Below are 27,556 nucleotides of genomic sequence, written 5' to 3'. Positions count from 1 at the left end.
AATCTAGAAACAATAAATGCTGGAGAGGGTGTGGAGAAAAGGGAACACTCTTGCACTGCTGGTGGGAATGTGAATTGGTACAGCCACTATGGAGAACAGTATGGAGGTTCCTTAAAAAACTAAAAATAGAACTACCATATGATCCAGCAATCCCACTACTAGACATATACCCTGAGAAAACCATAATTCAAAAAGAGACATGTACCAAAATGTTCATTGCAGCTCTATTCACAATAGCCCGGAGATGGAAACAACCTAAGTGTCCATCATCGGATGAATGGATAAAGAAGATGTGGCACATATATACAATGGAATATTACTCAGCCATAAAAAGAAACGAAACTGAGCTATTTGTAATGAGGTGGATAGACCTAGAGTCTGTCATACAGAGTGAAGTAAGTCAGAAAGAGAAAGACAAATACCGTATGCTAACACATATATATGGAATATAAGAAAAATAATGTCATGAAGAACCTAGGGGTAAAACGGGAATAAAGACACAGACCTACTTGAGAATGGACCTGAGGATATGGGGAGGGGGAAGGGTAAGCTGTGACAAAGCGAAAGAGAGGCATGGACATATATACAGTACCAAACGTAAGGTAGATAGATAGTGGGAAGCAACCGCATAGCACAGGGAGATCAGCTTGGTGCTTTGTGACTGCCTGGAGGAGTGGTATAGGGAGGGTGGGAGGGAGACGCAAGAGGGAGGGGATATGGGAACATATGTATATGTATAACTGATTCACTTTGTTATAAAGCAGAAACTAACACACCATTGTTAAGCAATTATACTCCAATAAAGATTTAAAAAAAAAGATTACACAACCAACGCATTAAAAACTGTACGGGGGCTTCCCTGGTGGTGCAGTGGTTGAGAGTCTGCCTGCTAGTGCAGGGGACACGGGTTCGTGCCCTGGTCCGGGAAGATCCCACATGCCGCGGAGCGGCTGAGCCCGTGAGCCATGGCCGCTGGGCCTGCGTGTCCAGAGCCTGTGCTCCACAACGGGAGAGGCCACAACAGTGAGAGGCCCGCGTACCACAAAAAAAAAAAAAAAAAAAGAAAGAAAGAAAAAGAAAAAAAAAAACTGTACGAAAATCAGAAGGTACACACAAACCGAAAACAGAAAACAGATACCTGGGATCTTACCTCTTAAAGAGGATACTGTTTATGTTAGGTAAAGATATCATTTTTCAAAAATGGAATCAGAAGGGTAATGATTTATCACTATTTTGGGGATGAAATAATATAACTGTGTTCTTGACCAACTGTTCCTTAAAAGCTGCTAGGGGAAAAGTTAGGAATAAAATCTCCAGGGACTTCCCTGGCGGTCCAGTGGTGAAGACTCCTAGGTTCCACTGCAGGGGGCACGTGTTTGATTCCTGGTTGGGGAACTAAGATCCCGCATGCTGCGCAGCGCAGTCTCATTGATTAATTAATTAACGAACACACAAAATAAAAATAAAAATAAAACCTCCCGCCAACCGAGAAAATCCTCTCCACAAATGTAGAGATAAAGAAAACGGTTTTACTGTTGAATAACCATTAAACCAGCCTGTGCTGTGCACCCACAGGTGAACCACTAATGTTTGTGCAAATGAAATCAACCTCACCTTTTTTTTTTTTTTATAGCTCAGCAGATAAATTCTTTGCATACACGTTCTCAAGATAAACGGGAACTTGTCTCATGTGAAAAGACTTGACAACACCATAAAAATGGCATACATTCTTTCAGAGTACATCCTAAATTCACCTGGTCATCTTGGTGGTTGTCCATGCTAGTTAATACCCTTTATCCAAAGGAGAAAGACAACTTCTCCTGTCTCTAGGACAAGCAGGTACTTATAGCGCAGAGGAAAGTGCCTAACACCTAGCCTAAACTCCCCTGCTGACAGAGAGATAAAGAAGATAGCTCTGAGGTCCTTAACATAAACATTCCTGGGTTGTAATGCTGGCAAGAGACTGATTTACCTTTTAAAAAGATTCAGATACTTACGAAAGGGACAGAGGAAGTATTTATATTACAAGCGTCTTGAGGAAATCCTCTAAAAGCGGAAATAAGAAGTGATGATTCATCCAAATGAGTAAGCACCTAACCCATTCCTGATTTCCCCAGCTGAACTGCCACATTAAATGAATCCTGCACAAAATGTGTGCTTCTCCAAAACTGCTCTTGGAAGTGGCTGCTTAGAGCCACGAATGGTCTTTTCCAGTTCTTGCTGCTGCTGACTGTGGCCTCTGCCTGAATTCTCACCGATGAAATGCTGCTTGTGTGGGAATGACAGCGACCACGCCTCCTCTGAGCCTGAGCCTGGCAAACCTCCAGGGCGCATTTCTCGCATTTTCCATGTTCACCACGTAAAGACGTCAGCTACACGGAGTACCTTGCTCGGAAGCACCTTGGATGGGCAGTGCGCCCATCAGTCCGCCACCAGGCCTCCAGTTCTCACCTCACCCACGTGCACTGACCGGCTCTCAGCAGACGACTGGGGTGGCCTGTGAACCCCAGCTGCTGTGCCCACCTCAAACCTCACTCTATCCCTTCAGCCCAGAGACATGCTGGGCTCCCCAGCCCCCTGCCCTGGACACTCTCTGGAAGTATTTCTATTACAAGTTGTCTTGAGGAAATGCTCTAAAAAAGGGAATAAGAAGTACGGAGTCATCCCAATGAACAGGATGTCCAGCAGTGAGCTGATGTCTCTCACGACTCACCCCTCTCTCCAAAAGGCGAAAAACCGTCATTTCATACATTTCCCTCTTTTTAAAGTTGTCGAAGCTAGGAGGGTAAACCTGCACCCTGCGATTTCACCTTGACCAGAAGCAGCAATGGCCACCTTTTAGTTTGGTTTCATTAAGATCTCTTCATATATATGGGTATTTACAATAAAAAGCTTTCTCTTTTTGTATCTGCATTTCTATTAAATACAGATATTTTCCCTACTTTGTCACTTATCTATTTTTATTGAAGTATACTTGGTTTACAATATTTCAGGTGTAGAGCAAAGTGATTCAGTTACATGTATTTATGTAAGAATATATGTATTCTTTTTCAGGTTCTTTTTTCCATTATGGGTTATTAGAAGATATTGAACATAGTTCCCTGTGCTCTACAGTAGCTCCTTATTGTTTATCTACGTTACATATACAAGTGTGTATCTGTCAATCCCTGTGCTTTATCTTTTTAACTTAATTTTTTACTCTCACATTCTGTTATACAGACACTTAAAAAGATATTTTGTGTTCAGATCTTTCACTTTCACTTCATACTTTTCATCGGCTTTGACACTGTACTTGAAGAAGCCTTTCCCATCCTGCATTTCCTAAGTAGTTGCCTGTGTTTTCTCCTGTTTATTTTGGGTCTCTTAACATATCAATTTTATCAAGATAACTGGCACCCATCTTCAGGATTTGTAAAATCATTTTCCTCTTAAAGTCTCTCAACCATTTTTTTCAACACTAACACACCTACCACAACCAGGAAACGCAACGTTGAAGAAGAAAACTCAAGTTTCTAATCTAACAGAAAAGGACAGGCTCTTCTTTGAAGCTCAGCAACACGTCTTACTTTCAAGGCAGGGGAGGGACTTCCCTGGTGTTCCAGTGGTAAAGAATCTGCCTTCTAATACAGGGTACGCGGGTTCAAAGCCTGGGAACACTGGTCCGGGGGCTAAGATCCCACACGCCACGGGGCAATTAAGCCCGCGTGCCGCAACTAAGACACGATGCAGCCTAAGAGAAATAAATAATTTTTTACAAATAAAAATAAAAAAATAAAGGCAGGGGAAGCAGGAAAGTGACCATCACATGTGAATTCCTTCTTATTCAAAATACAGGTCGTAGCAGTTTACTTGGGCTGCATCACAAAGTACGACACACTGGCGGGCTTAAGCAACACAAATGCACTGTCCAACATTTATGCAGGCTGGAAGTCTGAGATCAAGGTGTCAGCAGGGTTGGTCCCCTCTGAGGGCTGTACGGGAGGATGTGCGCCAGGCTTCCTGGTGGAGAGGGCAGTTTCCTCAGCAGCACATGCACTATGTATGTACCAGGTAGGTGCCTGGGCTGAACTCTGATCCCAGGGCTGCTTATCCGCAGCAGCACCAGGCCGCTGGAGGGCTTGTCACGGACCCGTTGGCAGGAGGACTGGAGGCTGACACAGACGTCCGCTCAGCTGTGGACCCATGGCACGGCCACAGCCCTGCCAGAGGCTGCCTGGGTGAAATCCAGGTCACGGTTCTCCTCCCTCCTGCTTATTGCATTCAACGACGCCTTGAAGACCCTCTACTGCACCAGCCTGGGTGGCACATCCCACCCAGACATTCCCGAATCAGAAGCATGTCAACTGAGAAGGTTAAAATTAGGCCCTAGCTCGGTGCTGTGGAATTAGAATCTGTGAGGCTGGGTCCAGGCATCTGTGTTGGAATATTTTCTCCACGTGACTCTCATGCCGAAAGGATTGTATTGACAAAGCACTTGTGCTTCACTCTACCGATATTTCTGCACTAGAGCTACAGCCGTTGTTATACTAAACTGCATCCACAGGAGGAAAAGAGAGGAGGAGAGGTGATAGTTTTGCTTGTCTCCAAACACGCTGTTACTGAACCAAACTTGGGTCCACTCGCCCGCTCGCACTAAAGCCAATCTACTGACACCGGGTCATGGTGAAGGAAAGTGCCGCGTTTATGACAGGGCAACAAGCAAGGGGTCCAGGTATCTAGGGCTCAAAAGGCCCCCACTCCCCAATGGCTTTCAGGGAAAGGTGTTTACAGATGGGGTGAGGCTGTTGGTGGGAATGTACACTGGTGCTGCTGCTATGCAGAACAGCATGGTGGTTCCTCAAAACACTAAAGCTAGAGCTACCATAGGACCCAGCAATCCCACTCTGGGCATATACCTAGAGAAAACCATAATTCAAAAAGACACATGCACCCCAATATGTATAGCAGTACTATTTACAATAGCCAAAACATGGAAGCAACTTAAATGTCCATCGACAGAGGAATGGATAAGGAAGATGTGGTACATATGTGTGATGGAATACTACTCAGCCATAAAAAAGAATGAGATAATGCCATGTGCAGCAACATGGATGGACCTAGAGATTATCATACTAAGTGAAGGAAGTCAGACAAAGACAAATACCATATGCTATCACTCCTATGTGGAATCTAAGACAGTGATACAAATGAACTTCTAAACAAAACAGAAACAGACTCACAGACATAGAAAACAAACTTATGGTTACCAAAAGGGAAAGGTGGGGGAGAGGGATAGATCAGGAGGTTGGGACTAACGTATGCACACAACTACATATAAAACAGACAATCAACAAAGACCTCCTGTATAGCACAGGGATCTCTACTCAATATTCTGTATTAACCTAGGGAGTTCCCTGGTGGCCCAGAGGTTAGGATTCTGGTCTTTCAGGGCCGTGGCCCAGGTTCAATCCCTGGTCAGGGAACTGAGATCCTACAAGCCACACAGTGCCACGAAAAAAAAGCAAAATTCTGTAATAACCTAAATGGGAAAACAATCTGAAAAAGAATAGATATCTGTATACATATAACTGAATCACTTTGCTGTACACCGGAAACTAACACAACACTGTAAATCAACTATACTCCCAATATAAAATTTAAAAAATGTTTAAAGTGAATTACAAAAGAGTGGGTGAGGGAGGGGAGGTTGAGGGGTGTGTGATCAGCTTGTGGACATTCTTCCGACTGGTTGGTGGTGAGGTAATCTGAGGTCAACATCATCAACCTTCTGGTTCCAGCTGGTCTGGGGTCTACGTGCTTGTGGGCAGCATGCAGTTAATTTCTTCCCCCTGCTGGGGGCTTCAGTCTCTGCAAAACAGCTCTAAGGACGTGGCTCAGAACAGTATCTACAGCCCTTGAGGAGGAACTAAAGGTCCTTGACTTTGTTTAACGGCTACACTAGTATTATTTGGTCTTTTTGGACTCTTTTCCTTTCTTTTTGCACTTCCTCCCTTCTCTGATTAAATTGTTTGTTTCGAACTCAGGGAAGCCTAGGAGGCTAAAATTTTCTAAAGACAAGAAGCAGGCAGAAGACATGGAGAGAATCCGTCCCAAGAAGGCCCCACAAGGTCCTGCTCACTTACAACATCACATTCAATCTGGGCTGTTTACGCCATTTTTGGACAACATACCAACACATCTTAAGATGGGTCCCACCCGACTGTAGCACATCTGGACAAGGTGCGGTGGGGTGGGATTATGCAAATCCAGATCTGAAGACTAGATAAAGCAATCAGGGTATTTCACAGTACACAAGAGAAATTTTCACAGGGACAGAATACAAACCTTCTAATATCTGAAAGCCTGTTAATCAACAGGGAGAGTGAACTTCTGTTTTGTTATACAAGGACCCAATCGGCTGTGATGGTTGAAAGCATGATGAATACAAATCTGAATTCATTTGCCTCCTAACAATGCAACGTCTACAGCAGAGGGACACAGGTTCTCAAGCAGCAGTGCTTTTCCCAGCAGTGCGGACCCTGAGGAGACCCGGGCTGTGGCAGCTCTGGAGGACCTCAGACACTCTTTGCACGGCCTCTGAGACCTAGAACATCTCAGAAAGTCCACGAGTGCAAACCAAAGAGACACTCAGTCCCTGCACCTTGGATGAACTGACTTGACTCTACGTATGCATTGCTTGGGCTAATTAGAAATGTGTAAGTGATCAAAAGACAAAATAAACCTCTGGGCACATCCTGAACAACAGAGATACTTCTCATCAAAGTCCAAACAATAATTCAAAAGCAAGATTCAGGGCCAAAATGTGGAAACAACCCAAGTGTTCATTGACAGATGAATGGATCAAGAAAATGTAGTGTGTATATTCACACAACAGACATTATTCACCCACAAACAGGAAGGAAAGTTTCTAATTGATACAAAGACCATTTATGTATTTTTCAAAGATTGACATTTCTTTGTATAAACAATGAAAATTCAACAATTCCACTGTTAAGAGGAAAGGTTAGTGTTTCTTTGTAGAAACAATTAAGTCTCAGCAGTAGAGGCATAAGCACACACGTGCACACAGAGTTAAACAGAAATAGCGCCCCCTACCTGCCTCCAATCTGATCCCCCGATGAGCCCTGCTGATTCTCCCTCCAAATACAGAGAACCTGTTTACTTCTCTCCATCTTCTCAGACATCGTCTTCCTGGACTACCACACCAAATTCCTAAGCATATCTGGGTCTCCCGACTTCCACTCTTACTGAATCCCCACCCCATCCATTTATGCAGCAGCCAAAATCAGTTGTTTCCCTTTCAGTGCAAACTGGATCACGACACCTCTCCTTCACTGGTTTCCCGCTGCACTTGGCATACGTCTGAACTTCTTCAGACCCACGGTTTTATTTCCTTCTCACTCACTGTGTACTGTCCACACTGGCTTTGGGGTCTAGGAAGGAAATTTTGACACAGGCTACCACACAGATGACACTTGAAGACATTATGCTAAGTGGATAAGCCAGATACAAATGGACAAATGTTACATGATTCCACTTCTGTGAGATCCCCAGAGGGGTCAAATTCATAGAAACAGAAAGTGGAGTGGTGGGTGTCAGGGGCTGGGAGGGTGATGGGGAGTCAGTGTTTAATGGGGACAGAGTTTCAGTTTGACAGGATGAAAACACTCTGGAGATGGATGGTCGGGATGGTTGCACAACAATGAGAATTCTTTTTTTTGTTTTCCTTAAGATTTTTGTTTTACTTATTTTCGGCTGTGCTGGGTCTTCATTGCTGTGCGCAGGCTTTCTCTAGTTGCGGCGAGCGGGGGCTACTCTTCGGTGCAGTGCGCGGGCTTCTCATTGCGGTGGCTTCTCTTTGCGGCAGAGCATGGGCTCTAGGCGCACGGGCTCAGTAGTTGTGGCTCGTGGGCTGAGGAGTTATGGCTTGCAGGCTCAGGAGTTGTGGCGCATGGGCGTAAGTTCTCCGCGGTATGTGGGATCTTCCCGGACCAGGGCTCGAACCCGTGTCCCCTGCATCGGCAGGCGGATTCTTGACCACTGTGCCACCAGGGAAACCCAAGAAAAAAAGCAAGACTCAGACCCTCAGGGGAGGAATGCAAGTATGAGTTGGGAGGTTCAGAAGCTTCCAGTGACACTGCATGACCCTGAGTTGGCTATTTTCCTCTCTGCATCTCGGCTACCCTATACTTCCTACCTTCATAGAAAAATAACATGTCTGGAATTGGAAATTCTTCCATTTAGTCTTTTTGTGCATGTGACATTTTTATTCAGAAAAATAATCTGTCTTGAACTGGAGATTTTTCCATTTAGTCTTTTGTACATGTGACATTTTTATTCAGGTAGTGAAATCTCTGGGTCAACAGTGATACCATATTCTCAAAATTTTGATACGTAGACTACAATTTATTAATTGGAATCGAGGGGCAGGCTTTGGACAATCCATGGACTTTGTGACATCCAAAGGTGCCCTTTGTGTGTGTGTGTGTGTGTGTGTCTGTGTCTGTGTCTGTGTGTCTGTTTGTAGACATCCTTTGAAGGATGCGTGAGCACCTGTAGTTTTCTATGATTTTAGCTTCTCCAAATGGCTCTTGTACTGAAAGGTGCCTGAGGGGAGCGGACGTGTGCTCCCCCAGTACAGAATTCTGAACACAGTGTCAGTAAACATTGAGCAGAAGAGCTTTGCCAAATTGCGAGTTTTAACGTAACTTTTTAATCCAGTTAGTCAATGTACCTGGGATCTTTTTTTACATACTTATCTCGATTTTTTTTTCTTTTTTTTGCAGTACGCGGGCCTCCCACTGTTGTGGCCTCTCCTGTTGTGGAGCACAGGCTCCGGATGCGCAGGCTCAGCAGCCATGGCTCACGGGCCCAGCCGCTCTGTGGCATTTGGGATCTTCGCGAACTGGGGTGCCAACCCGTGTCCCCTGCATCGGCAGGTGGACTCTCAACCACTGCGCCACCACGGAAGCCCTTATCTCACTCTTATAAGGCTGAACCGTTGCTGCTTCCCCTAACTTTCCTTGTCCCTCTCCCCACTCTCCCACGAGGCTGTGGAAAAGGAATGGGACGGAGAGGGAGAGTCCAGCAGGGAGAGGACAGTGCACCTGCTGGGAAGCGGTAAAGAGGGGTCTGGACCCCTTGAGGGGGGTTTTGTAGGACGGGCAGAGGTTGGGTCAGTGGCAGGAGATACCATTTACCCCTGATCTCTGGGACAAGTGCACACATAGGTCTGACAGTTACTTGCATTTTCCTTCAAACTGGTTTCCTTCAAACTCCGATTATGACATTAGAGGCTTCCGACCTTTCTGATTGGAAGGACCAGATTCCGTGGTGCTTGGCAGCAGTAGTAGACAACAGAATCTCGCCAGAGCTTCTCTCCACTGACAGTTGCCCCGCAGCTTGGAGAAGGGACGACCACTTGTGTTTAGCCCAAGTCCAGAAGAAGAGTTGGGACAAAGCAGAGTCTAGGCTTCGAGGAAGGGAAGAGTTTGGGAGACATCATGGACAATTGTCAACCGAGTTCCCAGGCTGAGGACCAGAACTCTCAGTCCAGCTCTTCAGGGTACCCCCTGGAGGTGACTGTCTATGAAGAAAGCCCAGGACCGTCAGGTGAGGGAGATGGCACGAGAAGGAATTTCAGAGGCTTGACCAGTAAGGAGGAAAGGGTACAGAGGTCGGGAAGGAGCACCTGCGTAAGATGCCTATGAAAGAAAGGAGACATTCAGAAAGCGAGGGATTGAGGGAGGAGAGCACAGGAGCTGGGGACACAGAACACCTGGGGAGCAAGAAAGAGGGTTAAGAGATGAGATCCAAGGATGAGAGAAGGGAAGAGAGGAAACAAGAGGAGGGTTCTTTTGTTTTTTTCTTGGTGGGAGAAATTATCTACCATGAGAAAGAGTTTCGAGGACAGGAAGCTGGACAAATGACAAAAAGAGTCAGGGAGGTGATAGGTAGATATGGACAGAGAAAGATGGAAAGATGACTTGGGGCAAGGTCGGCGGTCTGTGAGACTGGAAAGCCTGGGGGTGCTTCGAGGGGGAGGCGGAGTCAGGGTGGGGTTGGGTGGTCACCAGTGGCTGAATTCCCAAGACGAGTGCGTCATACTGTAGTCTCTTCTCCTTCGTCAGCCCCCTGGGCCAGTTGCAGCCCCCTGCCTCAGGGCCCCGACTGTAAGAGGAAGAGGTCAGTGGCACTCAGAGCGGAGGTGGAGGGCAACACGGCCTCTGAGGCCCAGGACACCTCAGTCGTGGAGTCGCTGAGTGGGCTCAAGATGAAGCTGAAGCGACAGCGGGTGTCTTCAGTGCTGCCTGAGCACCACGAGGTGTTCAACAGGATGCTCGGTAAGGACCCGTCCCTCCCCCCGCCCAGCACCCTCCAATCCTATACTTGAAAAACAAGCAGACAAAAACTTCCCATGACTACACTTTTCCAGTGGAAAAGAATTCCCTGCTACTTGGTGCGCTCTCCATCCCTGGCGGACTGTCTACGGATAAAGGATACAGGGGACACATAAATGATACAGGATGAGGTTAAATTTAGAAATGATACAAGACTAGGTTAGATTTAGAAATGATACAGGATTAGGTTTGCTTGGTTTCAACTGTACCTGAGACTCTAGCTCTTACTGGCCTTTTGAATCTTACTGGCATATGGCGGGGGGCGGGGCTTACAAGCCATGTTCACCCCGACATGACTGTCAATTGAGACATTGGCTGAGAGTAACTCGATGGCCTCTGCAGTGGTACGTAAATGCATGATGAAGGGGCATCACTCCCTGTCACTCGGCCCCCCTAGAAGGGGAGTCACCCCCTTTCCTCCCACAGTGAATGGTCTTCCCTCCCCTCTTCCCATCAGCTTCACCCTGGGCCACATCTTGGCATTTCCCCAGGGGGGCACGGTTCTCCCTCTTGGCTCTGGAATGCTCCCACGACAGCCCTGTTCCCACTGGCAACATCTGCCCTCTTTTCACAGAGGATCCCGTCGTCAAGAAATTCCTCGCAAGGGACAAAAACCTGGAAGTATCTGACAAGGTAAGTCACCCACTGAGATGGATTCCTGCGCCAGCGCCTGTCCTGGGTGGGTGCACTGGGTGCTTTCTACACCCACGTTTCCACTCCCCTCCCAACCTCATGCCTTGTCAACACTTCCCTCCAGGGGCCTTGAGGTCCCCTCTGGGATCTGAGCCCCAGGAGTGCCCCTTTGGTGGTTGCTGCCTAAGTCCCCTCTCCTCTCAGCTCCTGGGGACTCGCCTTGGCACTGGTTCATTAAACACCATCCTGTGCCAGCAGCCCTAAGTCCACGCCCTCAATCCCACAGCCTCCCATCCTGGGAGCGCTGCCACCTCTGACCTTCTGTCCTCTCCCCTTCCCCAAATAATCAGGCTCACCCCACACAGGGGTCTCTCCTCCAAGTGGCACCACCCATTCCTCATGCCCTGCTCCCTTCTCCCTCCCACTCTTTCTCCTCTTCCAGGATGTGACCTGTCTCCTACGTTTTTTTCCCTCTTTCCATCGGTATCTCCTGTCCATGGTGATAGCTTATGTTAGCCGGGCCAGGCTCTTCTCCTGGGAATTCCAGAGAATCCATTTCTTCATAGCTCTGTGAGTACCTTGCTCCATCCCCGCCATCAATATTCACTACCCTGGGAGGGCGGAGGGAGAGACATGGGGCTCCGACTTTTCATCTATTTTTTTAAATCCCTTTGTACTGTTTACTCTGGGTGTGAAAATGACAGGATTACGGTACAGTGGTTTCTTTTTCAAACCAAGTTCTGTTTTTTATACCATTCATTGTCAAAACAAACTACCCTAATGTTAATTAAAACACAACGAAACAAAGCAAAACGTGAAACCTTCCTAAGAGGAGAGGAAGAAAGAACTGACACCATCCTGCCCCCCGAGTAAACAGACTTGAGACGTTTCCGGTTCTGATTCTCCGGTCTCGGGTCTTCCCACATCAGCACCAAGTGTGATTATCTTCTGTTTCTGCGTTCCCGTGACAAATGCCACAATCGGGGCCCATATCACATAGCACGGATCTGGTGTCAAATGCTCCCCACTGATGTTTCTTCCAAGTCTCCCAAGCCAGTCGGCTCTATCTGCCTGAATATCCTTCCAAATCACAGGTCTGACCCCTTCACACAATTTCATTGGCTAATGACATGCCAAATCAAGGCCAGAGTTCTGGGTTGGAATTCAACTCTCTCTGCAATCTCCATCACACTGTCCTGATACTTTATTCCTGTGTTTCACTGTTCCTTCCAAATACCCTGCCCTCTAAGTTTCTATTGGGCTTTCTGTCCAGGTATCTTTCCCACACATTTATCTGAAGAAAATGACCCTATCCTTAAAGTGGGTTCAAACACCAAAACCTTCACAATGCCCAATCTCCCTAACTTCTGCATCCTGGAGGCACTTTAGTTAAAATCGTATTATAATGTGACGCTTTGCATTATAGTCATTTCTTATCTCCCCCCTTCCCCTTCCCCACTAGACTAGACACCATGTGGAAGGCAAGTATCATCAAAATGTCAATGCATTCCCAAAACACTCAGCACAATTCTTTTCATTTGGCAAATGTTTGTTATTGTGAGTCTTCCAGGTAATCAGTATTGCATTTGGCCATGAGATAAAATGTCCATTCATTCATTCATCTAACAAACCTTATAAAGTACACCCTACATGCTGGGGAATATGAGGTGGTGGGAACAGAGATTCACAAAAGGCTGTTGAATTCATGCATCAATATGAACCAAGCCCTAAATGTGTCATTTGCTAAGAGAGGGATGAATGCAGAAACAGATCAGATCAGCTCCTGCCCTCACGAACTGTACATGTACCTACAACATAGGGAGAGAGGTGTGTGCACATAAAACAAGTTGAAGGGAACGGGGGGTTTGGATCGTGGCCTCATCATCAAGGTGTGAGAGGCACCCTTCCGAAGGTCCTGCCTGGCAGTGGCTCCTTGATGACTGGGTGGCTCTCGGTGACGCTGGGCAGGGCTGGGTGGGTCGTGTGAGGATGCTCAGCCTGCCTCTTTTCTGGGAAGCTGATCTCAAGTGGAGGCCCTTCCTGTCCTGATGACAGCGACCTGATGTCTTTCCCCAGCTATGTGGCCAGCGACATGGAAGAGGACAACCAGGCCCCCAAGCAGGCCATCGTTTCGTTCCTCTATGGAGAGAACCGCTCCCAGCATGCCTTGTTCCACAAACTGCATTTGCGGTTCATCCGTTCCATGGGCTGGAAGAGGAGGGTCACTCGGGAAGAGTGCGAGTAGGTGGGCAGGCTGTGGTGGTCTCGGGGAGGGGGAGGGCCGGAGAGGAGGTGGGGATCATGGGGGACTCGGTTTGGGACTTGGAGAGAGACGAGAAGGAACCGGAGGCCGGGCAACGGGAGGCAGCGGCATCCTCATTGCCAGGGGCTGTTTGTCTTTCCAGATCCAGGCTTTTGATCCAGAGCTCTGGGTGTGGGGAAGAGATCGCGCCCTCTTGCCCCAGAGGCCCCAGGACCACGCAGGCCTGAGGTCATCGGCCTGTGCAAAGGTAGGTCTGCATGCACAAAGGTGCGGGTGGAATGACGTGTTGTCTACTGAGGAAATCGGAGGAATCCCACTGCTGGACCCACATCACCTCTCACGCTGTGAAGGGGGCCAGCCGGGCACACAGCCACATGCGGACTCAGCGCCAGCCACGGACTGACAGCCACACACAGACACCAGCACCACGGGGCCCGTGGGCGCCAGACCTCGGGGAAACCAGTTTGTCCCAGACGCATGGGTCTCACTGAAGTCATTTCACCCAAAGCAATTGGGTCCAAATAACAGCTTTGATGAGATGGTGATTGTTTTCCATATACTGTGTTTCCAGTTTCTCTTTTTCATTCATTTTTGGCCTTACATTCTTCAGGGATATGGGTTCTAGCATTTACCTACAACAAAGTCAATGTCTACAAACAGGATATTAGATAGAACAGTCCATACGTTCAATAAGAAAAGATGAATTATGACTAGCTTTATTTTCATCCAAATTTACTTTCAAATTGCCTATGGCCACATCACTGGGACTCTTTATTTCCCCTGACTCACCACTTCTGGACCAATGATTCTTCTTGTACAATTCACCTTTTCCCCCTCACGTTTATGGTCAAGGGGGTTTATCACAACGACTGAAGGTTAAGGAATGCCATCTTCAGCATGGCTTATTACAATTGACACATTAGAGTTCTAGATGTGGGCAGAGGATTGAGCAGACATTTGGTTTAAATCTTGCAAACTAGCTGTCTTAGTCCATTCAACCTGCCCTACTACAGACCGCATGGCTTATAAACAACACAGCACGGTCTCTTTTACAAGGGCAATAATCTCATTCATGAGGGCTCTACCCCATGACCTAATAACCTCTCAAAGACCCCACCTCCTAATACCAGCACCTTAGGGGTTAAGATTTTAAGATTTCAACATAAGAATTTGGGGGGACACAAACATTCAGCCCATAACACTAACCAAGTTTAGGACTCAGTATTATTTAAACATTAGCATCCAGGGAGTTCCCTGGTGGAGCAGTGGTTAAGAATCCGCTTGCCAACGCAGGGCACATGGGTTCGAGCCCTGGTCCGGGAAGACCCCACATGCCGCGGAGCAACTAAGCCTGTGCGCCACAACTACTGTGCCTGCGCTCTAGAGCCCACGAGCCACAACTACTGAGCCTGCATTCTAGAGCCCGCAAGCCGCAACTACTCAGCCTGTGCGCCTAGAGCCCGTGCTCTGCAACAAGAGAAGCCGTCATGAGAAGCAACGGAGAGTAGTCCTCGCTCACCAGAACTAGAGAAAGCCCACACGCAGCAACAGAGACCCAATGCAGCCAAAAATAAAAGAAAGAAAATAAGTAAATAAATGAAAAATTAATAATAACATACACATTAGCACGCAGGGTTAGGTTTAGGGATCCGGCCTCAGGTCTCCTGGCCCACGATGTTGACTTGTCAGTGATGTCCGTAGTGTGCTTCCAAGTTCAGAATTTAAGTGGTGCCAAAGGACCAAGGTGAGTTAAGACTAAAGCAGCATTCTCCAAATGCCAGCTCCCTGAGCAGAATCACCTGGAGTCTGGGCTATAAAGCAGATTACTGGGCCTGACCTTAGGTGTATTCAGTAGTTTTTGGAGTCAGGGTCACCAAAGTCCAAGAATCGCACTTGAAAACAATGAATGGCTCAGGATTGGGGTTCAGAATGGAGAACTTGAGATAAAACTGCAATCATAAATGGGTCTCAATTCTGGTTAGAATTGACTAAGAATGTGAAAACCTTTATATCTGGACAGTTGCCACTTTGAAATCTGACATCCTTGCTCCTTCTCTTACTTCCAGATCACAGAGTGCAGGAGAGATGGGGATGTTCAACACGAGGTCAATCCAGACACTGGTGAGAGCCGTGAGGAAGGAAGGGAGAAGCCTCTTGTGCAGATCATCAGGAAGAAGCCAGCATCTTCTAGAATGAGCTGAGGAGAATTTTCGTGTCATACTCCTAGGAGCGGGGCGTGCTTCTAGGAGTCTGTGGCAGGAGAGTAAGAAAACAGGGTTTTTTCAGATTCCACCCTTTTGGAAGGCACCACCCCAATTTTCAGATCATTTCATTCCCATCTCCCCTGAGATGAACATTGGAGGTCCAATTTTTTATACACTTGTTTGCCCCAGTCTAGAAGTGTTTGAAGGTGGAGTGTAGGGGCTCAGAATAGGAGGGAATAACTTTAAAATATATAATTAGAGCCATAGGGTTCTGACTGATGACAACTTTCACTGGCTTATTTTGAAAATGTCACCTATAAAATTATTGTATTTTTATATTTTATATTTATATATTTATTTTAAATAGTTTTGAAATCGTCATTTTGAAACATCTTGTTCCTACAAAGTGTTCTGATGAGTATCATAGCTGTTGTATATTTACACATATATACAATTTTACTCACATTTTCAAGAGAGATTGTTGATTTTATCTATTACATAATATACATTTTATCTATTACATAATATTTCCATTCTACTTATAGCTTGGTGGGTATTTCCCCCCAATTCTTGTGAGCATAAATTTTATTTTTTTAGTTCTCATTATTGAATTGTGGGAATTCAGTCGTAATTTTTTAACTTGTCTCAGCATGTTATTTGTATGTTATTTTGTATGTTATTTTAGATTATTAAAGAGTACCGTGCGATGCAGCTTTTGGGGAACTACAATAAAGATGAAAGTCTTCTCACAGTCATGACATGTGTGGTCATTACCAGTTGGCTTCACCTCTTTGCTGTCCAACGAGGTGTTGCTTAATGGCGTTGTGATTATCCAACCACATTTCTTAACTCTGAAGAATAATCCTGAATTATTTTTCATGTAGAGAAAACTACAGAAGATGAGGCAGGTCTTGCATCATTCAGGACTCCAATACTGAGAGACAAGTGTTGGGTAAAAGGAAAGATAGCTTTTATTGAGGAAGCTGGCAGTCCAGCGGAGAAGGTGGACTCATGGCCCGAAGAACCAACTCTCCCCTCCTGAGGTTTTGCTTGAGGACTATACAGGGAAAAGAGAAAGGGGCTACATGTTGAAGAGAGGATTACAGGGTGCGTGATCAGCTCACGGACGTTCTTCTGATTGGTTGGTGGTGAGGTAACGGGGACTCAACATCATCAGCCTCCTGGTTCCAACTGGTCTGGGGTCTACGTGCTTGTGGGCAGCATGCAGTTAACTTCTTCCACCTGCTGGGGGTTTCAGTCTCTGCCAAACAGCTTCAAGGATGTGGCTCAGAATATTACCCGATAGCCCTTGAGGAGGAACTAAAGGTCCTTGACTTTGTTTAACGACCAAGGTATGATCATTTTGTCTTGGCTGTTTTTTTGGCCTCGCCACGCAGCTTGCAGGATCTTAGTTCCCTGACCAGGGATCAAAAACAGGCCTCTAGCAGTGGAAGCGCAGAGTCCTAACTCCTGCAATGCCACGCAGTTCCTGACAGTACACTTTAAAAGAAAAAAAAAAAAAAAAGACCAAAAAGAACACAGTTTTAAGGAAGCTTAATTTTCTCAGAAATGCAGAAATTTTGTTGTGCATTTATTTTCTTTCTTTTTTTCAATACATTTATTTATATATTTATTTTTGTCTGCGTTGGGTCTTCATTGTTGCACGTGGGCTTTCTCTACTTGCGGTGAGCGGGGGGACTACTCTTCGTTGTGGTGCATCGCCGTCTCAATGAGATGGCTTCTCTTGTTGCGGAGCATGGGCTCTAGGCACGTGGATTCCAGTAGTTGTGGTTTGCGGGCTCTAGAGGTTTTTTTATTTTTTACTTTTTGCAAGTATTCATCAAATGTTTATTGCTTGAATGAATGACAAATAATTTCTTCCAACAACCTTCAAACTGCTTAACACTATGACAATATTTAGCATTTCAAATTTCACATAACCTTACTCTTTCCGTGCTCTAGTTTCTAAAAGCACGTGGGATCTTCCCAGACAAGGGCTCGAACCAGTGTGCCCTGCACTGGCAGGCAGATTCTTAACCACTGAGCCACCAGGGAAGTCCCTGTGCATTTATTTTCAAAAAATAATAAGGCCGGATGAATTCAGAACTAGGTGCAGAAAGCTCTTCCACTGAGATACAGAATCTCTACTGTTTAGGCAGATTTAGAGAACATTTCCAACCACTTATTAAAGAGACCAATACTGCACGAAAAAAATTTATCATTTATACAGAGAGAAACCAGCCTCCAGCTTTGTATCAATATAATATTTGATACTAAGAGAACCGTAAGCTCTTTTTTGAAAATCTCTGGAATAAACATCAAAACTGAGCCACCTTCGGCTCAGACAAATAAAATTCCCTTTCCACCCATCTCCTAGAACTTTCTATACTCATTCAGGTTGTGTCCTTCACTATCCTCTTTCTGGAGCTGGAACAATGAGTCATTTTACTTTAGGACCAAACTATTTTTGTTCCTGTTAATACACAAAATTACAACTCATTATCTTGCATACAAAGTTGTACCTCTCGGTTGCTGGAACCAAGCAGGACCCTGCAGGGCCCTTCCATGTCCCCTGCCTCTTGTTTTTAAAAGAGCTGCAGTCTCCCAGGCCTCCCCTGAGTCACCAAAGAACAGGTTCAAGCAGTTAATGATTAGGACAACAGCAGTCACAGAATCTTTAGTTCCTCCCGAAGGACATAAGTAACAGTGTCGGACACACACTCCTAACTTGTTTTGCAGATACTAAAACCACTACAAGAGGAGAAAGCTAACTGTACGATGACCAGACTGGATCTATGACACAAGCTGCTCCATCTGGAGCAGACCTGAACCAATGGCTTACACAATTCCAGGAACTGGCCTCAAGGAAATAGGAACAAACCAACACTGGAGTTGAAGATTAACTGTGCCTGAAACAATCAACATGACACTGACCACACCACTACATGACCAATTTCAAGACGACGGTCAGAGCTGACTGTGCTACTCTGCATGTAGCCCCCACCGGCACTGCCCAGAGACTTCCCGTCTTTTCCCTGTCAACCCCTCTCCCCTCTCATTGGCAACTGGGAGATGGTTTTGGGGACACTAGCCCACCATCTTCCCAGGTTGCCAGCTTCCTGAATAAGCATCTTTCTTCTTCCACCAACCCTTGTCTCTGGAACACTGACTTCTGAGCGATGAGCAGCTGAACCTGAGTTCTGTTCCAGCCGATAACATCACTATTGGTCAACACTCATTCATATTATATTAATAACTTTGAACCAAATTTACTTCAATTTCACAAAGAAAACTAGGAGTGAGGGCCTCCCTGGTGGCGCAGTGGTTGAGAGTCCGCCTGCCGATGCAGGGGATACGGGTTCGTGCCCCGGTCTGGGAGGATCCCATATGCCGCGGAGCGGCTGAGCCCGTGAGCCATGGCCGCTGGGCTTGCGCATCCGGAGCCTGTGCTCCACAACGGGAGAGGCCACAACAGTGAGAGGCCTGCATACCGCAAAAAGAAAAAAAAAAAAAAAAAGAAAGAAAACTAGGAGTGAATAATTGACAACTGCCCATCACACATAAGTATTTTAGGCTAGCAGAGCTCATGAACACACATAACAACTTTACACAGCCACAAACATCCCTTACACATCTTCTCCAAGTGGCAGAGACAAACACATTCATTAACACACCCATAGACAGAGCCTCTAGGTAACAAAAAAAATATGCAGCAAGAGCACATAACTTGAGATTATGCTTAGTAATGAATGTTTCATGTTTCTGTCTTGCATAGAAATGACCTCGGTATCCAATAATTATCCAGTAAGTAACACAATTTAGTATCAGTTCAAGGGTGTACGTAAACTAAAGATCTTGGAATTTATCGACAAGCTAAGACAGTACAAAACATAATTACTGTTGAAAGAAAGTTTGTCAGAATAAAAATTAAATGTGGTTAAACAAAAATTTACATTTCTGATAACCTTAAATATTAAGTAGAAGTAATGTTAGCTTATTTGATGGGCACACTTCTATAAATTTAGGAAGAACACACCCAAGTAGAATTCTTTAAAATGTATGCCTAATACTGATAAATAAGATAGGAATAAATTTTTTTTAAACCAGAAATATTAAACTAGCTTCATTTGTCAAAGATTTACCTAAATTATGTAAACTTGAAGTTTTTAAATTTCTGAGTTGGGTTTTTTTTTTTTTTTTTTTTTTTTTTTTTTTTGGCTGCACCGAGAGGCTTGCTGTATCTTACTTCCCTGACCAGGGACTGAACCCGGATCCTGGCAGTGAAAGCACCGAGTCCTAACCACTGGACCACCAGGGAATTCCCTGGCTTCATTTCTATAAGAATACTTCTCTAGCACATTTAAAATATTAGAAGGTCTAATTCTTTTCTCTCTAAGAATTTTAAGGATATATAATTTTTATAAGCAGATTTGTATCTTTGTAAGCCAATCAGGACAGAAACCCTTGAATTTAAGAGACTCTACAATCTACTTTAATAAATCCAGAAGTAGGAAAACATTACATACTCGCACTGTCAGAGGTAAAGACCTTTTTGAATTACAGACACACAGACATACAGAGAAATGGAACTTTTACCTGCAGTTTTAAGTCTTAGACTTGGGTCAGGAATAAACACTCACCAGTCTAGATATTAAAGAGCCGTTCTCCTCCCATTGTGCAAGAGATTCTTAATTGATTTGAGTTTGTCAAAGTAGACAAATAGACAAACAGAAAAGACTAAGAAAAGATTAACAAACTAAATCCCCTGTTACATCTCACCTACCTGAGATTGGTTCTGTAGAAACTTAATCCCTTTAGAGACCATTAAGTCTTCAAACGACAGAGTCAAACTCAGAATCACTGCTACGACAAATGGGGAACCACTTAGGTTTAATCTGAAAACAAAGGAGAAACACAAAATTAATAGAAGGGGAAACTGAAGAAACAGGAAGTGAGCCAAGTTCAAAGGCTGCTTGGGTTCACCCCTGGGAGAGGAGAAAAGATGTATCTGGGCTTCACCGGCTCATGAAATACACCACTTTTTGCTGGGCTTTTACAGTTTTATTTACGTATAACTGATATACAAAATCCAGCCCATGTTTAATGTATATAACTTGATGAGTTTGGACATATGCACACACCTGTGATACCATGACCACAATCATGGTAATATACTCGTCACTTCCAAAAGATTCCTTCTATCCCTTTGTGTGTGTGTATGTGTGTTTGAAATACTTAACACAGTACCAGGTATATGAAAAGGTGCTCAACGTCACTAATCATCCAGGAAATGCAAATCAAAATCATCATGAGATACTACCTCACATCTGTTAGAATGCCTACAATTTTTCATTTTTTTTTAAGGTAAGAGTTGTCAAAGTTGTAGAGAAATCGTAAGTCTTGCATATTGTAGGCAGCAATGTAACATCGTGCAGGCACTGTGGAAAACAGTATGGAGTTTTCTCAAAATCTTTTAAATAAAATTTCCATATGATCCAGCAATCCCACTTCTGGGTATACAGGCCCAGCTCAGAGACACTGCAGCTTCAGTTCCAGAACACTGCAATGAAGCGAAAACTGCCATAAAATGAGTCACATGAATTTTTTCGTGTACCCGTGCATGAAAAGCTTCTGTTTACACTATACTGTAGTCTGTTAAGTGTGCGACAGCCTTGTGTCTAAACAAACAATGTACATACCTTTATTGAAATATACTTTAGGGAAGAGAAATATAGATCAATGGAACAGGATAGAAAGCCCAGAGATAAACCCACGCACATATGGTCACCTTATCTTTGATGAAGGAGGCAAGAATATACAATGGAGAAAAGACAGCCTCTTCAATAAGTGGGGCTGGGAAAACTGGACAGCTACCTATAAAAGAATGAAATGAGAATACTACCTAACACCGTAACACAAAAATAAACTCAAAATGGATTAAAGACCTAAAGGTAAGGCCAGACACGATCAAACTCTTAGAGGAAAACATAGGCAGAACACTCTATGACATAAATCACAGCAAGATCCTTTTTGACTCACCTCCTAGAGAAATGGAAATAAAAACAAAAATAAACAAATGGGACCTAATCAAACTTAAAACCTTTTCCACAAGAAAGGAAACCATAAACAAGACAAAAAAAACAACTCTCAGAGTAGGAGAAAATATTTGTAGATGAAGCAACTGACAAAGGATTAATCTCCAAAATATACAAGCGGCTCACACAGCTCAATATCAAAAAAACAAACAACTCAATCCAAAAATGGACACAAGACCTAAATGGACATTTCTCCAAAGAAGATATAAGATTGCCAACAAACACACGAAAGGATGCTCAACAACACTAACCATTAGAGAAGGCAAATCAAAACTACAGTGAGGTATCACCTCACACCACTCAGAATGGCCATCATCAAAAAATCTACAAACGATAAATGCTGGAGAGGGTGTGGAGAAAAGGGAACCCTCTTGCACTGTTGGTGGGAATGTACATTGATACAGCCACTACGGAGAACAGTAGGGAGGTTCCTTAAAAAACTGAAAATAGGGCTTCCCTGGTGGCGCAGTGGTTAACAATCCTCCTCCCAATGCATGGGACACGGGTTTGAGCCCTCGTCCGGGAAGATCCCACATGCCGCAGGGCAACTAAGCCCGTGTGCCACAACTACTGAGCCTGCGCTCTAGAGCCCGCGAGCCACAACTACTGAAGCACACACACCTAGAGCCCGCGCTCCACAACAAGAGAAGCCACCGCAATGAGAAGCCCACACACCACAACACTGAAGCGCCTGCTCGCTGCAACTAGAGAAAGCCCGCGCACAGCAACGAAGACCCAACGCAGCCAAAAATAATGAATAGATATAAATACATAAATTTATACAAAAAAAAACAACTAAAAATAGAACTACCATATGATCCAGCAATCCCACTCCTGGGCATATACACTGAGAAGACCATAGTTCAAAAAGAGACACAGGGCTTTCCTGGTGGCGCAGTGGTTGAGAGTCTGTCTGCCGATGCAGGGGACCTGGGTTCGTGCCATGGTCCGGGAAGATCCCACATGCCGTGGAGTGGCTGGGCCTGTGAGCCATGGCCGCTGAGCCTGTGTTCTGCAACGGGAGAGGCCACAACAGTGAGAGGCCCGCGTACCGCAAAAAAAAAAAAAAAAAAGAGATACAAACTACTGTGTTTAAAATAAATAAGCTTCAAGGATATATCGTACAGCACAGGGAACATAGCCAATATTTTATAATAACTATAAATGGAACGTAACCTGTAAAATTTGTGAATCACTATGTTGTACACCTGAAACTTATTTAATATCATAAATCAACTATGCCTCATTGGAGTTCCCTGGTGGTCCAGGACTTGGTGCTTTCACTGCCATGGCCCAGGTTCAATCCCTGGTTGGGGAGCTAAGATCCTACAAGCTGTGCCGTACAGCCAAAAATTTTTAAAAAAATTTTTAATTAAAAAAAATTATGCCTCAATAAAAAATAAATAAATGATTTTTGTTTGTTTGTTTGCACGTCCAGAGCCTGTGCTCCGCAACGGGAGAGGCCACAACACTGAGAGGCTTGCGTACCACAAAACAAAACAAAACAAAACAAAAAAAGAGACACATACCACAGTGTTCACTGCAGCACTATTTACAATAGCCAGGACATGGAAACAACTTGAGTGTCCACTGACTGATGAATGGATAAAGAAGATGTGGCACATATATATAATGGAATATAACTCAGCTATAAAAGGAAACGAAATTGAACTATTTGTAGCGAGGTGGATGGACCTAGAGTCTGTGAAACAGAGTAAAGTAACTGAGAAAGAGAAAAACAAATACCATATGCTAACACATATTTATGGAATCTAAAGGGAAAAAAGAAGTGGTTCTGATGAACCTAGTGGCAGGACAGGAATAAAGACACAGACGTAGAGAATGCACTTGAGGACACGGGGAGGGGCAAGGGTAAACTGGGACGAAGCGAGACAGTGGCATGGACATATATACACTACCCAATGTAAAACAGATTTCTAGTGGGAAGCAGCCGCATAGCACAGGGAGATCAGCTCGGTGCTTTGTGTCCACCTAGAGGGGTGGGATAGGGAGGGTGGGAGGGAGACGCAAGATGGAGAGTATATGCGGATATATGTATACATACAGCTGACTCACTTTGTTATACAGCAGAAACTAACACAACATTGTAAAGCAATTATACTCCAATACAGATGTTAAAAAAAAAAAAAACTTTAGGGACTTCCCTGTTGGTCCAGTGGTTAAGAATACACCTTCCTACAGGGGGTGCAGGTTTGATCTCTGGTCGGGGAACTGAGATCCCACGTGCTGTGGTGTGCATCACAGCTGAAACAAAAAGAAAATTAAAAATACTATACTGCTAAAAAATGCTAACCATCATCTGAGCCTTCGGCGAGTAGTAACCTTTTTGCTGATGGAGGGTTTGAAATAGTGTGAGAATTACTAAAATATGACACAAAGACAAGAAGTGAGCAACTGCTGTTGGAGATACGGTGCCACCAGACTTGCTCAACAAAGAGTTGCCACAAACCTTCAATTTGTGAAAAACATAAGATCCTGGAAGCACAATAATTATAATAGAATATAATGTAATAGAATATAATACAATATAATATAGCCTGTATATTCAAAGAAAAGGAAATCAATATCTAGAAGAGATACATGCACCTCTATAGTCATTACAGCATTATTCACCAGAGCCTAGATAGGAAAACAACACAAATTTTCATCAACAGAGAAATGGATAAAGAAAATGGGGTATATACATAGGATATTATTCAGACTTATTAGAAGGAAATCCTACCAGTTGTGACAATGGGGATATAACTGGAAGACATTATGATAAGTGAAGTAAGTCAGTCACAAAAGGACAAAACTGTGTGTTTCCACTTATATGAGGTATCTAGAAGAGTCAGACATAAATTGTCAGGGGTGGGGGAGGAGAGAATGGGGAGTTGTTCAACGGGTATAAAGTTACAGTTAACAGGATGAATATGTTCTAGAGAATTGCTGTATGACTAAGCGTCTCTAGTTAACGAGGCACACTATTCTTTTCGTTTGGATTAAAAATTTTTAATTCAAGTGTAACTGACCCACAACACTATGTTAGTTCCAGATGCATAATGTCAATATTTCTGTACATTAGAAAATGATCACCAAGATTAACTCTAGTTATGGTCTAGTTACCATCCGTCACCGTACAAAGTTATAATGTTACTGACTGTATTGCCCATGCTGTATATTTCATTCCCATGACTCATTTATTTTGTAACTGCTTATCTGTTCCTCTTAATCTCCCTCCAATATTTCACTCATCCACCTACCCTCTTCTGGCAACCACCTGTTTGCTCTCTGTATATGTGAGTCTCTTTCTGTTTAGTGAGATTAGTTCATTTGTTCTGTTTTTTAGATTCCACACACAAATGAGATCATACGGTATTTGTCTTTCTCTGTCTGACTTACTGCACTTAGCATAACACCCTCTAGCTCCATCCATGTTGCCACAAATCGCAAGATTTCATTCTTTTTTTTAATTTTTAAAAATTTATGTATTTTACTTTTGGCTGCATTGGGTCTTTGTTGCTGCATGCGGCCTCTTTTCTAGTTGCAGCTAGCGGGGGCTTCTCTTCCTTGCGATGCGTGGGCTTCTCATTGCGGTGACTTCGCTTGTTGCAGAGCATGGGCTCTAGGTGAGTGGGCTTCAGTAGCTGTGGTACGCGGGCTCAGTAGTTGTGGCTCGCAGGCTCTAGAGCACCATGGCTCATACCCATCACCTGAGCCTGCCACAACCTCATAGAAGCAAACCAAACACATACGCTCCAAGCACTTTCTATGACAATTGCGTTGCGTGTTTACTTCACACTTCTACAAGCCTCAGAATAGTACAAAACACCTTTTACAATTTCAGATGGTGTATATGGATCAACTTTCTTCATGGCTACAGGATTCCACGGCCGACATGGAATGATTGATTCTACTTTCCTAATCATCTGCTTCTTACACCAATTAAAATTTCACTTTACATCCAATCACCACTTGGAATCTGTGGCCTGATATTGACATTCTGTAGACATAGTATGACTATTCCTTTACATATCTATTTATTGATGAGGATCTTCTTCTTTAGTATTAAATCGTTCAGTTGACTTTCAATCAATTACTGTTGGTATAATCCAAAAAATAACAAATCTTATACTGATATTAATCACAAATAGAGCACTATCCTCACTGCTTGTATGTATCACATTCTGACTCCTTCCATTAAATATTTACACAGAAAAAACAAGTCTCTATGAGTGTGGATTTGACCCCATGTGGTTGGCACACTTATCCTGTTCCAGAAAAGTTTTCTCAGTGGCTATGACATTTCTTCTCTTCGACTTAGAGATTGCTCTCCTTTTACCTTTACCCTGAGCATCCAAACAAATAACCTAAAAACAATGCTCATTATAGCTCTGTTTCTAACACTACTAGCAAAAAGGCTGGCCTATGAATGAACCCAAAAAGCATTAGAATGAACTGAAAATGATCATTAGTTTAAGCTACAATAAAGGATTTAAACTCATTAGATTATGATTAAGTTCATAATTATCAAGTGCCTTTAATATATATTATTATAGCACATACAGCATCTCTTGTAGGATTACTAATGTACCAATGTTACCTAATATCCTCACTAGATATTATGCCAAGAAGGAATACTATTATCACTATTCATTATAGCAACCTAATAATTATTTGCAACCCTAATAATTCTAAACACATTTCACTCTAGCAGAATACCCATTGTCCTACTAGTATTTGCAACTTACAAAGTTGCACTTGGACTACCCCTATTAGTAATAGTATCACACATACATGGCACTGATGAGGTACAAAATCTTAACGTTCTCCAATGTCAAAAATCATTATCCCTACAATTATATTAATACCACTAACAGGATTATCAAGGAATAATAGAATAGGAAGTAACCCTATAGCCCATAGCTTACTGATTAGTTGAATAAGCCTACTTCTTCTCAGCCAATTTAATGATTATAGCCTCAACTCTTCACTAGTTCTTTTCTCTGACTCCCTATCAGCACCACTATTAGCTTTAACAACATGACTTTTGCCACTCATACTTCTAGCCAGCCAATTCCACCTGTCCAAAGAATCCCTAACCCAGAAAAAACTGTACATCACCATACTAGTAAAATGACAAATATTTCTAATCTTAACATTGGCTACCATATATGGAAACACAAAAGACCCTGAATAGCCAAAGCAATCTTGAGAAAGAAAAACGGAGCTAGAGGAATAAGGCTGCCTGACTTCAGACTATACTACAAAGCTACAGTAATCAAGAGAGTATGGTATTGGCACAAAAACAGAAACATAGATCAATGGAACAGGATAGAAAGTCCAGAGATAAACCCACATACCTATGGTCACCCAATCTATGACAAAGGAGACAAGAATATACAATGGAGAAAAGACAGCCTCTTCAGTAACTGGTGCTAGGAAAACTGGACAAAACACTCCCTAACACCATACACAGAAATAAACTCAAAATGGATTAATGACCTAAATATAAGACCAGACACTATAAAACTCATAGAGGAAAACATAGAACACTCTTTGACATAAATCACAGCAAGATCTTTTTTTGACCCACCTCCTAGAGTAATGAAAATGAAAACAAAAATAAACAAATGGGACCTAATTAAACTTAAAAGCTTCTGCACAGCAAAGGAAACCATAAACAAGATGAAAAGACAACGCTCAGAATGGGAGAAAATATTTGCAAATGAAGCAACTGACAAAGGACTAATCTCCAAATATATACAAAGAGCTCATGCAGCTCAATATCAAAAAAACAACCCAATCAAAAAATGGGTGTGGGCCTCCCTGGTGGCGCAGTGGTTGAGAGTCCGCCTGCTGATGCAGGGGATACGGGTTCGTGCCCTGGTCTGGGAGGATCCCATATGCCGCGGAGCGGCTGGGCCCGTGAGCCATGGCCGCTGAGCCTGCGCGTCCGGA

General features: G+C 43.9%; 1 protein-coding gene and 1 pseudogene across 1 annotated transcript; both read left to right on the top strand.

Moving 5' to 3' along the window:
* Positions 1-25,642, top strand: part of LOC132497928 (cytochrome c oxidase subunit 3-like) — a 50,311-nt pseudogene extending 24,669 nt beyond the window's left edge.
* On the top strand, positions 10,241-13,699 carry LOC132497249 (speedy protein E4-like). Its single transcript, XM_060110314.1, is given in 5 exon segments — positions 10,241-10,343; positions 10,975-11,032; positions 11,517-11,603; positions 13,110-13,278; positions 13,439-13,699. Coding segments are annotated over 5 exon segments (645 nt in total). The 5' UTR covers positions 10,241-10,273.
* Positions 25,643-27,556: the final 1,914 nt, after the last annotated feature.

The sequence above is a fragment of the Mesoplodon densirostris genome, chromosome 10, assembly GCF_025265405.1.
Source record: "Mesoplodon densirostris isolate mMesDen1 chromosome 10, mMesDen1 primary haplotype, whole genome shotgun sequence".
In the NCBI taxonomy this organism is placed as follows: domain Eukaryota; kingdom Metazoa; phylum Chordata; class Mammalia; order Artiodactyla; family Ziphiidae; genus Mesoplodon; species Mesoplodon densirostris.
Note: the sequence above shows the minus strand (reverse complement) of the source record. Positions and strands in the feature narration are given on the sequence as shown.